The sequence below is a fragment of the Mus caroli genome, unplaced genomic scaffold (assembly GCF_978045245.1).
Source record: "Mus caroli unplaced genomic scaffold, Mus_caroli_1 scaffold_2, whole genome shotgun sequence".
Classification (NCBI taxonomy): domain Eukaryota; kingdom Metazoa; phylum Chordata; class Mammalia; order Rodentia; family Muridae; genus Mus; species Mus caroli.
Window position 1 is genome coordinate 20,939,825 of NW_028227257.1, and position 17,143 is coordinate 20,956,967.

At 49.3% G+C, this 17,143-nt stretch overlaps 1 protein-coding gene across 1 annotated transcript; it reads right to left on the minus strand.

Moving 5' to 3' along the window:
- Nucleotides 1-169: 169 nt before the first annotated feature.
- Nucleotides 170-15,603, minus strand: Actr5 (actin related protein 5). Its single transcript, XM_021154184.2, has 9 exons — nt 14,987-15,603; nt 13,722-13,951; nt 11,846-12,015; nt 8,162-8,379; nt 7,383-7,565; nt 4,331-4,450; nt 3,618-3,757; nt 2,966-3,098; nt 170-750 (listed from the first exon to the last, which is right to left on the minus strand). Exons 1-9 carry the CDS (start codon nt 15,359-15,361, stop codon nt 493-495), a joined length of 1,827 nt encoding a protein of 608 aa, XP_021009843.1. The 5' UTR covers nt 15,362-15,603; the 3' UTR covers nt 170-492.
- Nucleotides 15,604-17,143: the final 1,540 nt, after the last annotated feature.

A 17,143-nucleotide genomic window follows, 5' to 3' on the forward strand; every position in this document is an offset into this window, starting at 1 on the left:
CCACCTTCCACTTAAGACAGGAACCAGGCAGAGAATGGGGTGGGGGCGGGGTGGGTCTTCCCACTCCAGGGGCTCAGTGGATGGCCACTTCCACAGCTTCAGCAGCAGCTTGGAGCACGCTCTGCAAAGTCAGAGGACAGTGGCACACAGGACAGTGGCACACACAGTATAAACGCTCCATGGATAACTTTAGAGCTTTAAAAACAAAACAAAACAGTGCAAAGAGCAGCACTGCCCACTTCTCCCTCCAGCCGTTTCCCTCACTGCTGAGGAAGGCAGTCCCCCAGCTTGTCCACAGTTCTTGGTGCCAGAGGCCACTGTGTCCTTCACTGAGGTAGATCATCTGCTCTCCTCTGCTGGGTTCCCAGGGGAGATCCAGTCACTGGCCAAACAAGGCTGTTAGACCCAGGCAGCACCATGGAGCACTGTCCTTGTCCCAAACACTGCCTCTATGGCAAGGGCGAAGCACAAGGTCATCTGGCGTCCCCTCTGCTAGGCCTGATCACCAGCTCCACTTCCGCTGGCGCCAGAGCCTCGCCCGGAAGTCTGCGTCTCTGAGGCACGTGAGGCCTGCTTAGGCAGGCGGATGGGGACGTACGTGTTGGAGGCACAATGTTCCTTGAGGTACTCGCCCCCCTTTTCTTCATAGTCCTTCCTGGTGACCCAGGCTCCACTGTCTTCTAGGTGATCCAAGGCCCAGTCACGGGCACCGTACCACGCATCCAGCACAGGGTTCGAGGCAAGCTGAACCTGGAACAAGAAGCAGATGCACTCTAAAGAATCCACGGCTCCTCCCAGGGCTCCCGGCCCAGTCAGGAAGGTTCTGCAGCCTCGGCCAACCATTTGTACATCCTCAGAAGCACACAGAAAGGCCCAGAGATGCCTCCATTTTGAGAGTACACAGTTGCCCAGGGGTGTGTGTGTGTGTGTGTGTGTGTGTGTGTATGTGCCTGCACGGGTGCCTGTGTAGCATTTACATGTCCAGTGCTCATGGAGGCCAGAAGAGGCAGTGGATCTCCACAAATCTGGCCTACAGACAGTTGTGAGCCGCCACGCAGGTGCTGGGACCCAAACCCAAGGCCTCTGCAAGAGCAGCAAGTGCTCTAACCACCGAGCCACCTCTCCAGGCCCTACTGTGTTTCCTCTTTTCACTTCAGCTGATTTAATTGTCTGGGACACGGCTGAGCAGGTAGAGTGGCCTGCACAGCTTGTAAGCAGCCCTAGGCTTCCACCAGTGATTTTTTTCCACCAAAAAAATCACAAAGATAACAAAGACAGTAAAACCAGCAAAAGAAAAACAATGCGATCCGTCCTGTTTGTATCACACTAGAGAGTGAGCTCCCAGCCTCAGGATCCAGACGGATACTCCACACTGAGCCCCAGCCCAGCCCTAGAAAGTCAGTGTTTTGTTTTGTTTTGTCGAGACAGGGTTTCTCTGTGTAGCCCTGGCTGTCCTCGAACTCAGAAATCCATCTGCCTCTGCCTCCTATCCCAAGTGCTGGGATTAAAGGAGTCCGTCTGCCTCTGCCTCCTATCCCAAGTGCTGGGATTAAAGGAGTCCGCCTGCCTCTGCCTCCTATCCCAAGTGCTGGGATTAAAGGAATCCGTCTGCCTCTGCCTCCTATCCCAAGTGCTGGGATTAAAGGAGTCCGCCTGCCTCTGCCTCCTATCCCAAGTGCTGGGATTAAAGGAATCCGTCTGCCTCTGCCTCCTATCCCAAGTGCTGGGATTAAAGGAGTCCGCCTGCCTCTGCCTCCTATCCCAAGTGCTGGGATTAAAGGAGTCCGTCTGCCTCTGCCTCCTATCCCAAGTGCTGGGATTAAAGGAGTCCGTCTGCCTCTGCCTCCTATCCCAAGTGCTGGGATTAAAGGAGTGCACCACCACCCAGTGAAAGTCAGTGTTTTGAAGTTAGTGTAAAATAACTGGACAAGAGCTACTGCTACCTGACACTGCCATCCCACAAACTGATACAGGACATGGGTGGGCACGGTGGGTGCGTCATGAGAAGTAGCGCTCTTACAACCAGGCTCTCACAGCATGGCAGGGGGATTCTCGGATTGCCAAGTGGACAGCATGACCATTCCAAGAGCCCTTTACCCAACAACTTTCTCCTCAGCTGCCCTGCCAGGTCCAGTCAGGCACAGGCTTACAGCCTGAAAAGCCACTCCTTGGTGTCAACACTGCTGTCCCTCCTCCGGCTGCCTCTCTCCTCAACTCCACCGAGATGTCTTCCAGCTCCCAAGCGCCCTTAAAGGCTGGGGTTAGGGCTGGATCCTTGGTGTTCCCTGCTCTCCCAGGGAGGGCCCTGAGTTCCTAATGGCCTCTCACCTTTCCCCTGAGTGCTAGCCACAGCCTGAGACAGTGCATTTTCCTCCACTTCAAGCCTGTCCAGCACTCCTGATCTAGTGAAAAATCTCACCCTCTCCTCTTGAAAATTTCTGAGAATGAGTCTATATAACTTAGGCTGGCTTGAATTTACTCATTAGTTCAGGCTGACCTTATACTACCCCCCTAAAATGTGAATTAATCACATGACTCGTGGCTCAGGCTCCTTCCAAGTCTCGCTTGACCTAAAGTAACAACTATGCAGAGAGGAGCCGTCAAAGCATCTTCCTGGTTACTCCAGAAAAACAAGACCCTGTCCAGAGATAAGTAAACAGCCAGAGACGATGCACTTCATTACGGGAAGACATAGGTGAGAATCCCCTCTGCTGAGGATGCTCTTTGGATTTCAGAACACGCTCAATACTGGCAACTAACAGAAGAGCAGAGCGATATTCAAGTAGGATTGCCGTCCGCATAAGCTGACGGTGGCTTAAAGACAAGGCCAGCAATGACCCTCTGCAGTGGATGATGGGATTGCAGAATCCAGTCCTTACACCCTGACTATGGCAGCCACCACTAATCAAGCAGTCAGTGGCTGGGATGCCAATCACAAACAGTGGGTGGGGAGAGCAGTCTGTACCTGGAAGGAGGACTGGAAGGGCCTCATCTCCAGCAGCTCCTTCTCCACTCGGGCCTTCATGCCTGGGTACATCACGTTCCCACCGGTGAGGAAAACGTTCTGAACCAGGGTGTCCTGAATGGCCTTTGGGTACCTAGGAGAGAAAGCATGGACCAACCTGGCTGCTGACCCCACGGAAGCAAGACCTGGAGAGGCAAGCTCTTGGTACAACAGTCAACTCAAATTAAAAGAAACTAAACCAGTATTTTTGTTTTCATTCACAACTCCATACTATAGGCCATGTGTGCATACTTCCCCCATACTTAAAAACAAGATGAAATAAAAATCACTAGTCTCTCAGGGTCTGGCGTCTACACTTGTGATCCCAGCTACTCTGAAGCTTCAAGGTCAAGGCTGCCGAGTACATAGGGAGACCCTATCTCAGTGAACACACAAATAAAATGAGCACTGGCTTTTAGCAATGGCAAATTTCACATGAAAGCCAGGGGACATCCTGGCCAGGACTCAAAGGCTTAGTTGGTAAAGCTCACAGATGAAGGAATGGAGCTTGTACCTGCTCTGCCTGCAGGCCTGGGTCAGTGGGCAGACTACCTGCATCCAGGCAGCAATGGTAAGAGCTGGCTTGGGGAGGCTGAGGGGTATCACGGCTCACCTGTCCAGGACAAAATGGAGGGTCTCTGCGATCCCCGCCTGCTCCTCTCCTATGAGGGATGGCTGGAAAATAATCTCCGGAGCACGGATCCTCTCTGTCCCAACAGACAGCTGATGATACGCTGCCAAGTTAAACACGGGCTTCAAACCCAAGGTTTAAGAGATGTTTTTAGACTAAGATGACCATTCGCTCGCTGTCAGTTTTCTCAAACCACATCTCCAGCCCAGCACCACCAGCCTTAAGCTCTCCTCCCTTCAAGCTCCGTCTTCTACCTCTGCTCACACTCAAGTGACAAATCCCCATACACTGTGTCACGCCTGAGCCCAAGTTACAGGAAGAGACTCTGAAGTGCAGCAGTCAAGTGGCCCAGAGGGACAGACCCTGTCCCTGCTCACCCTGGTTCAACACCTCCCCCCATCCCCAAGGGCTCAGGTTCAGTCACTTTATTTTGCTGCTACCAGCATAAGAGGCACAGACCCCAGTAAGGATGGTGATAATGGCTAAGAGCCCATGTGCAGGTTTGGAGACCTCAGTCACTGGCAGTGCTCACATGAGGGGTGGCACCAGCCCCTCAACTGTCCACCAGGGGAAAGCCTCTGACTGACGCTGAGAGCACAACGGGGCTCTCCAGTGCTCCCCAAGAAGCGGACTGGGCCAGTCACTTATGCAAACAGCTTCAAATGTACAGGTGGTCTTGGTAACAGTGGTCAAACCTGGACTGTGGTGACTTGCGGCTTCTCCACTTCGGGCGTTTCCTCTGAGAACAAAGGCTCAAAATCACTGATGTTCTCCACATCCTCCATGGTGGGCTCCAGCGGCTCCAGGTCAGGGGTCTGAGGACAGGACAGACAGATAAGCAAACACCAGCAAACCTCAGCTCCGATCTGATCCTGGAACCGGATGGGGTCTCATCTCACCCAATGTTCCAAGCATTGGTGCAGAAACTAAACACTCTTCAAAGCAATTCACATGGGAAGGGGTGAGGATAATACAAGTTAGCAAAAGACTAACATAGGACCAGCAAGGTGGCTCAGAAGGTAAGAGGGCTTGCCACAAAACTGACAACCTGAGTTCAATTCCTGAAACCTCCGTGGGGGAAGAAAAGAATTAACTGCCAAAATTGTCCTCTGGCCTTCATGTTTGTGCACTACAGTGTACACACACACACACACACACACACACACACCTCTTAGCAAAGTTTGAAGCCAGCCAGAGCTGCAGAGTGAGAACCTGTCTCAAGAAGGGAAAAGAGACAGAGTGAAGAGAGCTAGAGAGAAAGAGGGGGAGAAAGAGAGAATACTACCAAAGTTCTATATCTAGTCCTTACAGCATTCTCATGAGAACAAACAACTCGGCACTCCAGGAACCACAATGGAATGGTCTATAGGAAAAATAGATGCTAGGGAATGCTGGTTCAAACTCCCAGCTGTGTTAATTCAGCCTGCAGTCCACAGCTGGGCTTCACCTGTACCTTGCAGGGCCCACACTATTCACTTCATCCTAACTGAATTACATTGTGGCAATACTAAAAGGCAGAACAGATTAGTCAATGTCATGGCTGAGTTCATCAGGACTAGAACTCATCCCACCACCAGCAGTCATCCTCCAACAACACAGAACAACTGCTCCAGATTTGGTGACAGATTACTGCATCCAAATTGCTAAACTGAGTGCAACCTGTGTGTGTGTGTATTGTCCTGGCTAGTTTTGTGTCAACTTGACACAGCTGGAGTTATCACAGAGAAAGGAGCTTCAGTTGAGGAAATGCCTCCATGAGATCCAACTGTAAGGCATTTTCTCAATTAGTGATCAAGGGGGAAAGGCCCCTTGTGGGTGGTGCCATCTCTGGGCTGGTAGTTTTGGGTTCTATAAGAGAGAAGGCTGAGCAAGCCAAATGAAGCAAGCCAGTAAAGAACATCCCTCCATGGCCTCTGCATCAGCTCCTGTATCCTGACCTGTTTGAGTTCCAGTCCTGACTTCCTTGGTGATGAACAGCAGTGTGGAAGTGTAAGCTGAATAAACCCTTTCCTCCCCAACTGCTTCTTGGTCATGATGTTTGTACAGGAATAGAAACTCTGACTAAGACATGTACTGTACACACGTGGCCAGTGTCTTCCTCCATTGTTTCCATCTTACTTAGACACATAAACAATGTGTGTCTATATCTGTGTGGGGTTGTGTGCATGTGTGGCCATGTGCCCCTAGGAGGCCAGAGTCGTCAGATTCCTAAAGCTGTAGAGGCAGGTGGTTGTGAGCCGCCCAATGTAGACAGTGAACATTGAAATCAGGCCCTCAAGCTGGGCGTGGTGGCGCACGCCTTTAATCCCAGCACTCGGGAGGCAGAGGCAGGCGGATTTCTGAGTTCGAGGCCAGCCTGGTCTACAGAGTGAGTTCCAGGACAGCCAGGGCTACACAGAGAAACCCTGTCTCGAAAAACCAAAAAAAAATAAAAAAAGAAATCAGGCCCTCTGAAAGAGCATGCTCTTAAGAGCTGAACCATCTCTCTTGTCCCTCCACCTACCTCTTTGATGATTTTTCCATGAACCTGATGCTCACTGGCTCAGCTGAGAACTCTAAGGACCCTTCTGTCTTTGCCTCCTCCCTGGGCTAGGATTTCAGGCACACTCCACCATGCCCAACTTCTGCCTGAGTACTGAGGATCCAAACTCAATACTCATGCTTGAGGGGCCAAGCCCCTAAAACAAGCTTTGACATACACGTAAGCCTTCCCAAGCCCACAAAGACCTGCTGTGTGTCTCCAAAGCACAGACACGATGCACAAGTCCCCTGACCAGACGGAGGGATGCTGATGAGAGCTCAGGACTATATGATCAGAACCTGCACACAGAAGAGCAGCGCTCCCACTGCCTGGGTCCCGTCTTCGGCTGCTTAGTTCTCCTCTGGATTCAAAGCCCCTAGACTACATCTGACCCTGCGGGACTTGCACATCTTAAGAACACGTTAATGGATGAATCCACAACAGACAATGTAGCTGTAAGCCCCAGAAGAGATCTCAAAAGTGACCTCTGTACAACTACTGAAGATTCCTCTGCATCCCACATTATCAACGCTTACCCAGGATTGAATTCCTATATAAAACTAAACACACCCTTCTCATCAGCATGCAATGTTGTTTTCATTTAGTGAATGGCAGAGCTGCATCTCTACACCAGGATTATGTAAACCGTTCTCTAGGTACAATGGGGTCATCAGCAGAAAAGGTTTTCTAAGCCTGTGCTAGAGCAGTGAGTGGAGGCAGGGATGCAGGACTGAGTGCTGAGCTATGGTGGAGCTAGGAGCCTGTCTCTGAGAGTAAGTCCACATTGACTCAGACACAGCTGTGACATCATGGGGCACACTACCCCATACCCGGCATCAAATGGCACCAACCCTGACTTTTCCATGGTATCGTTTTAGAGTTTAAAGCAAGCTGACTCAATGGCTTGGGGGCCGGGGGGTAGTGTGAATGGTAGTAGAGTAGTTGTCTAGCATTCGTGAGGCAGCCCAGGCTCTGACTCCCAGTACCCCATTAGCCGGTCACGGTGGCAGCACACACTTAAAATCCCAGCACTGGGGAGGCAGAAGCAGGAGGATCAGAAGTTCAAGGTCATCTTGGCTACATGCTACGCTCAAGGCCAGCGTAGCCCTTATGTGAAATCCCATCTCAAAAAGAAGAAGCTAAGGCTGGGTAGATGGCTTGGTGAGTGAACGCACTTGTCACCAAGCCTAAGGGCCCAAAGGGCTTCCCTCCCCAGGCCCAGTCACCTCTGGCTTGCTGTCTACCACATCCACCTCCAGGTTGGCTTCGGCCTGCAGGATTTTCTGTTTGGCCTGCTCCACTGCCAAGGTGAGCTTCTGTATGTAGGACTGCAGTTCTTCTGGGGAGTCCATGTTCAGCTCCATCAGAGCTTTGTGAAACTGGTCCATCTGTCCTTCCTCTAGGAGCTCCTAAAACCAGAGCAATCACAAGCCACTCTCACAGACGGGCAGTGTGGTCATCAACAAGGGGAAGGCAGCTAGGAAGCCAGCAGAAGTACAGGCGGGGGCCCTAGTCAGTCCCCAGCAGAGCTGCCCCGCAAGCTCCCACCACACTCCTACCCGCCCTCCTCTCCAGCTGTCTGGGCCTGCTAGTACCGCACACCGCTTTCAGCACTGCTTAATTAGGCAAAACTAATCTAAGTTGACAGACATCAAAGATGCCACCACCTTGAGAGGGAAGGAGTCACTGAGAGGAGATGACAGCTGCTCCTCGATCTGGCAGCAAAGACAGTGTTACTTTGTGACATTCACAGGGAGCCCCACCCTAAGGTCTGTGCATGCTGCACTTACATGGAAAGAAAATAAATCAATAAACAGAGCTTGAGTCCACAGCTCTCTACAGCCACTTGCTGCTGTGCATGCTAATCATCTCCATGATTCTGGTCTCTGGACTCCCTAATTCAAGGTGACTCGACAGCCAATGCACATTATGGCCAAGGGAACCAGACAGGAAGAGAGCACCTTGCAGAGCAAGGCCAGGGTCCAGCACCACAGACATCACCTGCCTGCACATATAACAGCCGCTCCAGCCGCTCCTGATCCAGTTGCAGCTTCTCCTCCCGCCGCCGGGCGTTGAGCTCTTGCAGCCTGCGCAGCTGCTGCTGCCGCCGCTCCTGCTTCTCCTCCGCCGTCAGTGTGCTGCCCAGGAGCTTGCTGGAGAACGGGAGCTGCATCTTGTGGACATTGTTCTCGTAGTAATTGGGACACTGCCACTTCTGCAATTCTTCAAACAAACAGTTTAGGGGAGTTAGAGAACAGTGAAGTGGAAAGTCGATGCCAGTCATGAGCGGACGAACTCCGAACCTCTGAACACACCCAGGCACACAAAGACCTGCTGCGAGGGTCTGCAGACAGAAACCACACAGGAAATCTGGAACTGCCAGAGCAGGGGAAAAACTGTTAAACTCACGGGCTGACTGCCTCATGAGTGCCTTAAAACTTGATTGATAACTGGAACTAAAACTAGTAATATCACTGTCTGACCAGCTCCCAGCGTTCACAGGGTTAATATGGGAGACACTTTAACACAGAAGCCTAGTGCTAACACTGTTACCCTGACCAATACTTAATCTACACAGATGAGGAAAAGCTATGCATTCCTGTATTTTCTAGTAACCACATAAGTAATACAGGCACAAGGGGGAAGAAAAAAAGTTTAGCTGACCAAGGTGATGCTCACCTTGAACCCCAGGAACTAGCTGACAGATCTCTCAGTTCAAGGTAAGCATGGACTATACAGTGAGCTCCGGGCCAGCTAGAGCTCACAGTGATAGCTTGCCTCAAAAGTAAAATAAAAGAAATCCAGGGCTGGTGAGATGGCTCAGTGGTTAGTAAGAGCACCCGACTGCTCTTCCGAAGGTCCAGAGTTCAAATCCCAGCAACCACATGGTGGCTCACAACCACCCGAAATGAGATCTGACACCCTCTTCTGGTGTGTCTGAAGACAGCTACAGTGTACTTACATATAATAAAGAAAGAAAGAAAAAAAGAAAGAAATCCAATAACCTAAAAAGCAGAGAAAAAAGGACAAAAATAAAATAGTAATGCCGAATTCAAACACAAATACGCTAACTGCAAACGGTCCCAGCACACACAGGAGGCTACTTAGGGGCGCAAGGCCCAGCTGCCATCCCCATGGAAAGAGTAATAAGCATTTATTATAACACAACCACAAGCACATCTTGATGACATTGACAAAGTAGATCAGAGGTAAAGGGATACAAGCAGGGGATGGTAGCGCCTGCCCCCAATCTTAACACTTGAGAAGAGGAGGCAGAAGGATTGAGAGTTCAAGGTTGTCTTCACACATTCAAGGGAATTTTGAGGCTAGCCTGAGCCACACGAGACCCTGTTGCTTAATAAATGAAAGGAAAATATGCCAATGTAAACTGCATTCAAAAGAAAGCTGGGTATTCAAAAGAAAGCTGGGTGCCTTGTTGCCAATGTTATTTTCAGATAAGATCTCACTATGGATACCTGGCTAGCCTGGAATATACTAACAGGCCAGGCTGGCCTCAAACTCAAAATCCACCTGCCTCTGCTTCCCTAATGCTGTGATTAAAGGTGTGTCTAAAAGAAAAAGAAATAAAATGAAATACACTACAGAATGACAAAAGGTCAGCTGACAGGAAGCTATGACCATGTTAAATATGAAACTAACAAGACAAAGTCACAAACTGACAGCACACTCTGACAGATCTGGGCTGGGAACACAGTGCAGAAACAGGCGTGCTCATCTTGTCAATGTTGTCCTCAGTGACAGAACAGAGGAGAAGTGGGGACGCCCACCACCACTCCTAGTGACAGCGACACACTTCTCCCAATTATCAGCAGGACTAGTAGAAGGCAGGTGACCAAGTGCTGGCCACCATCACCACCAGACACCAAAGGACACCAAAGCCACAAGAGCACAGTGCACGCTCTTCAGGTGTGTGAGGAACTCCTGCCAAAGATGATGACATGCCGGGTCATGCAATAAACAAGCTTAGCAGACATCAAACAAAGTTCTTTCACTATAATGGGGCTGAACCAATGATAAATCACAGGAAGGCACTTCACAACATATTTGTAAGCAATCACTTCAAGAAATTAGAAAATATTTGTAAACTCAGTAACAAGTAAGGAAATTTATCAAAACCCATGGGATGCGGACACAGCTGCAGCACTGAAAAGGGAAACACACAGAATCAAATGCTGGTTGTTTTGTTTACTTAGTCTGTGCAGGAGTATTTTGCCTGCATTTGAACAGGAACCACCTGCATGGCTTATGGAAGCCACAAGAGGGCATCGCCCCCCCCCCCCATCTGGGATTACATATGTTTGTGAGCTAGGACTACATAAACAAAAGCAAAAATAAGCTAATACCAAAGTATATCAAGAAAAGGGAGCCCACACTCACAAATTCTCTTTCCATGTCTATCTCCCCAGTTTCTTTGTACCTCATAAACCACAGGTGCTTAACAAAAGTGCTCTGAACACACAGCTTGTAAACACCACTTAATTCTTCGAATATGGTTAAGATGAACCCTTCAATTGGGAAGCTGAGACAGAAGAGCCAGACATGTGATGTTAGGCTGAGCCTACACAGGAGACTGTCTGAAAGGAGAGAGGGCGAGGGGTGGGGGGAGGAAAGGCTGATGGTAAATTTTATGTCCTATGGTTTGTTTGTTTTTTAAAAACAATTAGGATTAGGCTTTATTTGGTTTTGCTTTTTGCTGGACTTTATGTATGCCTCTGCGTAATTTTTTTTTTTTTTTGGTCTCTTTAAACACCACTTCTTTATATTTTCTGTGTATGCGCGTGTTTAAGGGCACTATGTACATGCCCACTGAAAGTGAGAGCAGCAGATCCCCTGAGACTGGAATCAGGGATGATAGTGAGCCACTCCTAAGGAAACACAGGAAACTGCAAAAGCCGCAAAGCTCTGAACCATCCATCCTTCCACCTGCAGGTTTGTTTCTTTGAAGTAGCATCTCACACAGTCTTTGCAGGCTTCGAACTCACCGTGACACAAAGACTGCATATCTGATCCTCCTACCTCTACCCTGGGCAGTGGCAGTGACGCCTTTAATCCCAGCACTTGGAAGGCAGAGGCAGGCGAATCTTTATGAGTCTTTGGCCAGCCTGGTCTAAGAGTTGAGTTCCAGGACAGCCAGGGATAGACAAAGAAACCTGTCTCAGAAAAAAGCAAACCAAACCAACAAACCAAAAGATTGAGATACTTAGAGGCTAAGGCAGGAAGATGGAGGATCTGAGGCCACACTGAGAGACAGTGGCCAGCCTGAGCTATATAAGGAGACTCTGACTCAAAAATAAAAGTTCAGGATAGGTGGGAGACTGAGAGGTGCTGTGACATCACTCTAACGATGTGAGATAAAGCATTTTCAATTGGTATCAAACTTTTTTTTGGCTTTTTGAGACAGGGTTTCTTTGTGTAGCCCTGGCTGTCTTCAAACACTAGACTCCACAGAGGCAAACTGCAAAAGCTATGTTGTGTGACAGGACAACATAGTTTATGTTTATGACAATTAGTTTACTTAATACTCTCACCATGTGAGCACCGAAAGGAGAGGTGGATCTGAGCGAGCAAGAGTCACACTGCTAACGAAGTCAAGAACCCTCCACAGTCAACAGAGTTGGAAACCTGGAGCAAGTTCCTCTGTATCACCCGCCATGCCCCCCTGTGTCACCTGCCCCGTAGTCCTCGGCAATGTAGCTATGCTCCTGCAGGATCTCCTCCATGCGGCTGAGCGTGATGGCTGCCAGGTGGCCCGGATACTTCAGCTGGAGAAGCCGCTGCAGGTAGCCAGCTGCCTGACTTCCTCCGAGATTGATGCGCTTGCAGTTTTTGGCATCGAGCCTATACCGAAATAATAAAGAACAACACTGAGAGTCAGTGCAGCAGAAAAGACAAAATGTAGACCATCTTGGGGAAAGCAGGAGAATTGAATTCAGACAAAGGGGCAGACTAGACTAGTGGAGGGTGAGGACACCTAAAACCCTATCAGGAAGATTCCCTTGGTACAGCCTCTTACCCAACACCAGAACTCCTACTGCAGACCCCGGCATGTGGCTTCTACCGCAGAAAAGTGGTTTAGGCCAGTAGTGGCACCATACCTTTAATCCCACCACTTGGGGGGTAGACACAGGCAGAGGCCATCCTGGTCTATAGAGTGAGTTCCAGGGCTATGTAAAGACCCTGTCTCAATTTAAAAAACAAAACAAAAAACAGTTCAGTAGGATGTCTAAGTGACATGTGACAAGTGTGTACTTCTGGGGGCTAGAAATAATAATAATAAAATGGTCAAGCAGACCAATCCCAAGGGCTACTTGCTCTGGGCCTTAAGAGTCTGATTTCACAAGCTTCCTGGGAACTGCTTCTCTCCACAATCAGATGAACAAGCACATACATGCTGGCTGGTAAAGGGACCAGAGCCTCATCTTAGCAGGGCTGCAAAGCTAAGCGTCCACGCTAGAGCCAGGGCTCACTGCCTGCGGCACACAGCCCTTCTGGCAATGTGGGAACTTTTAAGGGCACAATGCTAGCTTCATCACACAAGAAAATAAAATAAGGGCTGGTGAGATGGCTCAGTGGGTAAGAGCACCCGACTGCTCTTCCGAAGGTCCAGAGTTCAAATCCCAGCAACCACATGGTGGCTCACAACCATCCGTAATGAGATCTGGCACCCTCTTCTGGAGTGTCTGAAGACAGCTACAGTGTACTTACATATAATAAATAGATAAATCTTAAAAAAAATAAATAAATAAAATAAAATAAAACTAAACTCTGAGACATGAACAGACAAAAACCATCTCTGTCTTTTATTCTACTAAACAGTTCCAGAATTGCCTAGTATGTATTAGGCAATGTAATCAAAAATAAAAGGTATGGACAATATGAATTAAAGAGTTTGCAGTGCAAGTTTTTTTTTTTGGGGGGAGGGGGCGGCAAAAAATCTTAATTAAAAATTAATTCCAGAATACCAAGATGGTCTCAATTAAATGATTCAACTAAGAGAAAGGGAGATGGCCCAGCAGTAAAGGCACTTGCTGTCAAGGCTCAGGACCTCTGGGTTCAATTCCTAAGACCCACATGGTGGAAATAGAGAACCAATGCCCTTATACGGTTCTCTGCTTCCAGCTTCCTGTCAAGCACTGTCAAATCCAGACAGACAGACACAGATGTGCTCCTGCACGCAAAAGCACACAAGCACACACACAATTTTTTTTAAGAAGAACGAAATAAATATAATGGAATAACTTACTCAAACCATGCTTACTGAATACCTACTATGGGCAGGTATCATGTTAACTGTTCCCCCATAAATCAGAATTATAACACTGTATAACTGTCAATCAGATATAAGACCAACTTGAAGTCCCTCCAGGAGGTCCCAAAGGGCAGGTAGAATAACTTGTGAAGGCACTCACTGATGTAGGTCTGAGCCCAGCTCAGTTAAACCATCTAGCACTTCCCAGACTTTCCAACAGGCACCTTTTACGTCCCATGTTTCCAGTCAGCCCTAAAACGATGCTTCTCCAACACAATGCCACGGCACAGCTCACCTTCCTTCCAAGACCGGTAAGATGTGTGTGCACTGGTAGCCGGATGAAATGATGAGGCCGCTGGAAAGGGCATTCTTGGGCACGTTGTGGTAGAAGCTGAAGAGGCTGTCTATCCCATAGGCAACCTTCGGGATCCTGTAGCATTCGAAAAGGAGCTCCGACATCATTTGGCGGGAGTAGAGGGGGTTACACACAGCCTCCGTCAGAACTATGGGATGATCGACGCAGCCCTACTTTGAAAGACAAGCACAAAGAGACAAACGGAAGCATGCATGAAATGCAAAAATAACCCAAATCCTTACTGCGGGGCTGAATTTGCTTTTGATCTCTAATTAAAAGCATGAGGGTGTGGAGGGAGACACACTCAAGGCTAGACAAGAGGACTAGAGAGAACACATTAGAACCCAACTCTGTTGCCCAGCACCTACTCTCTGACTCCTGTCACAGAAGATCGCCCGCCTAAGGCACCTACACTCTTGTACACAAACACTCTCACACATATAACTTTGAAATAATACATCTTTAAAAAGGTGCTCACATGCCTTTTCTTTTTTCTTTCTTTCTTTCTTTTTTTTTTTTTTTTGGCTTTTTTCAAGACAGGGTTTCTCTGTGTAGCCCTGGCTGTCCTGGCACTCACTTTGTAGTCCAGGCTGGCCTTGAACTCAGAAATACACCTGCCTCTGCCTCCCAAGTGCTGGGATTAAAGGTGTGCGCCGCCACCACCCGGCTCACAAGCCATTTTAAAGAATACATTTCATCTCTATTGGAGATTATTTTGGGAAGCCAAAATAACATGGTCAACTTAAGCTTTTCGTATGTCTGTCTGTTGGTTTTTTGTTTTTTTAAGATAAGGTTTCTCTGTGTAGCCCTGGCTGTCCTGGAACTCACTCTGTAGACCAGGCTGGCCTTGAACTCAGAAATAACTGCCTGCTTCTGCCTACTGAGTGCCCGGATTAAAGGGCGGTGAAACCACACCCGGTTCATTTCAAGTTTATTAAGTCAAACTTTGGCTAAACTGTTAACTGATAAACCCCGTTGGTTTTATCTTCAAAATACTTCCAGGATCGGACTGGTGCTGGTAAAACTCATCTCACTTGGACTATTGCAAACTGGACCCTTGTGCCTGTGACAGCCCATCTCTGGAAGATACAAGACTTCGTGGTGTACCCTTAGCTCCTAGCACAAGGCCGACAAACTTGTGTTCAATACCCGACTGCCTGGCATGACGGCTGAAGCGGAGCGCGCCCTGCCCGGCAGGCCCTCACCTGCGAGGAGACGCCGAGGTGCTGGAAGCTGTAGTCCAGCAGCAGTTCCTGCAGTTCCAGGTTGACCGGGACGTTGCGATCAAAGGGCGAGCGCAGCATCCAGCGCAGAGGCTCCAGGCTTCCCAGCGCGTTGCCCACCTGCGGCCCCGGCCCGCCGCGCGCCCCGCCGCGGCCGCGCGCGCACACGGCGCGGAACTGCAGGCGCGGCTCCGGACCCGGGTCCGGCCCGGGGCACGCCCACCCGGCCCGAGCCTGGAACGACCCGTTGTCCAGCACCAGAGGCACCGGCTGCGACCCGAAGGCCACCGGCCCGGCTTCGAGCACGGGATCCGGAGCAGAGCGGGCATCTCGGAAGCGGAACACGTTGGCCTCCATCTTGGCCAGCGCCGGTCCCGCCCCGACGCCGAGTGCGTCACGAAACCTCGGGCCGCGTCTGAGTCTCAGGGCCCCGAAGCGTCCGGAAGCCTCCTTCTTACGGGAGGACTCGCTGGTTTCAGCACCTCATTCCCGCCTGGCGCTCCAGAACTTTCTGTGGGTTTCTATTCCCCGCTGATCCAAGCCTCAAGTCCAACCGTAGATCTAGCTTGTCCGCAACGGCCTCCGTGTGGCCACGCCTCTTCGCGCTAACTGGCTGTCCACGAGCCCCGCCCCCAGCTCGGAACGTGGAGGCGTGGCCACGCCCCTTGCTCTAACTAAGGGACCAAAGGCTCCACCCACACTAGGCTGGACTCCGCCCCTCCCTGTCCCCTACTCTCCCTTGGTCTCTGTCTGCATAGCCTTGCAAATCTAGCCCTTAATTTTGTGACCGTGTTAAGCTATTCTCCTTTCCCTTTGACTTCTTTTTCTGTTCATTTGTTTATTTATTGCGTGATTGGTGTGGGAGCGTGCCAAGATGCCTGTTCTCTTCACCCAATAGGTTCCAGGGATGGAACTCAGGGCCCTCAAGGGCCCAGTCAAACTCCAAACTCTGAGGTACTACTAACTTCGGTTTCTGGGAGTGGCAGCTAAAATGAATATTTAATGAGTTTGTAAAAATTCATCAGCTGGGCAGTGGTGGCGCACGCCTTTAATCCCAGCACTTGGGAGGCAGAGGCAGGCGGATTTCTGAGTTCAAGGCCAGCCTGGTCTACAGAATGAGTTCCAGGACAGCCAGGGCTACACAGAGAAACCCTGTCTCGAAAAAAAAAAAAAATCATCAAGCTATGTACTTAAGATTGCATATTTCACTTTTTTGTTGTTGTTGTTGTTGTTTTTTTTTGGTTGGTTTTTTGAGACAGGGTTTCTCTGTGTAGCTCTGGCTGTCTTGAACTTACTTTGTAGACCAGGCTGGCCTCGAACTCAGAAATCCGCCTGCCTCTGCCTCCCAAGTGCTGGGATTAAAGGCGTGTGCCACCACTGCCCTGCTTTGTTTTTGTTTTTAATCATGTTGTATCTCATGCTGGCCTTCAACTCTCAGCCATCCTCCTGTTCCAGCCTTTTATGTATTAGGGTTATTGACATCTCACACACACACACACCAGTTTACCCCTTGTTTTGGAGTGCATTCTATAAAAGCTTCTGGAATACAGAAGAGGATATGGGAGATAATTTTTTTGAGACCGATCAAGTGTCTTCATTTTATCCATTGCCTGATTGAACATTTGACTGAATTCCTACCAGGACGGCTCCACCCTATAAGATTGCCCTGAAAGCCTGCTGACCATCCTCCCCCCCCCATCCCCCACCCATGCTTTCTGGTCTTTGCAGCTGTTGTTTGGGGCTTAGACACCCTGATCACCACTCCAGCATTCTTTTTTTTTTTTTCTCTTTCCTCTTTCCTCAAGCAAGTACTTACTCCATGACAGCTCTAGTTTTCCATTTTCTTGATTGCTGTATTTTCTTTCTTCTTTTAAGCTTTAGCCCCACACTTTGAAGGCTGGTTTATTTACATGACGTTTTAAGAAAAGTGGCCAAAAAAAAAAAAAAAAAGCCGGCCGTGGTGGCACACGCCTTTAATCCCAGCACTCGGGAAGCAGAGGCAGGCGGATTTCTGAGTTCGAGGCCAGCCTGGTTCCAGGATAGCCAGGGCTACACAGAGAAACCCTGTCTCGAAAAACCAAAAGAAAGAAAGAAAGAAAGAAAGAAAGAAAGAAAGAAAGAAAGAAAGAAAGAAAGAAA

Coding starts and splice junctions, on each gene's coding strand:
- Actr5 (XM_021154184.2), bottom strand. CDS start 15,361: ATGGAGGCCAACGTGTTCCGCTTCCGAGATGCCCGCTCTGCTCCGGAT. Junction 12,016..13,721: donor TTACCGGTCTTGGAAGGAAG/GTGAGCTGTGCC, acceptor ATTTCGGTATAG/GCTCGATGCCAAAAACTGCA. Junction 8,380..11,845: donor TGCCGAGGACTACGGGGCAG/GTGACACAGGGG, acceptor GTTTGTTTGAAG/AATTGCAGAAGTGGCAGTGT.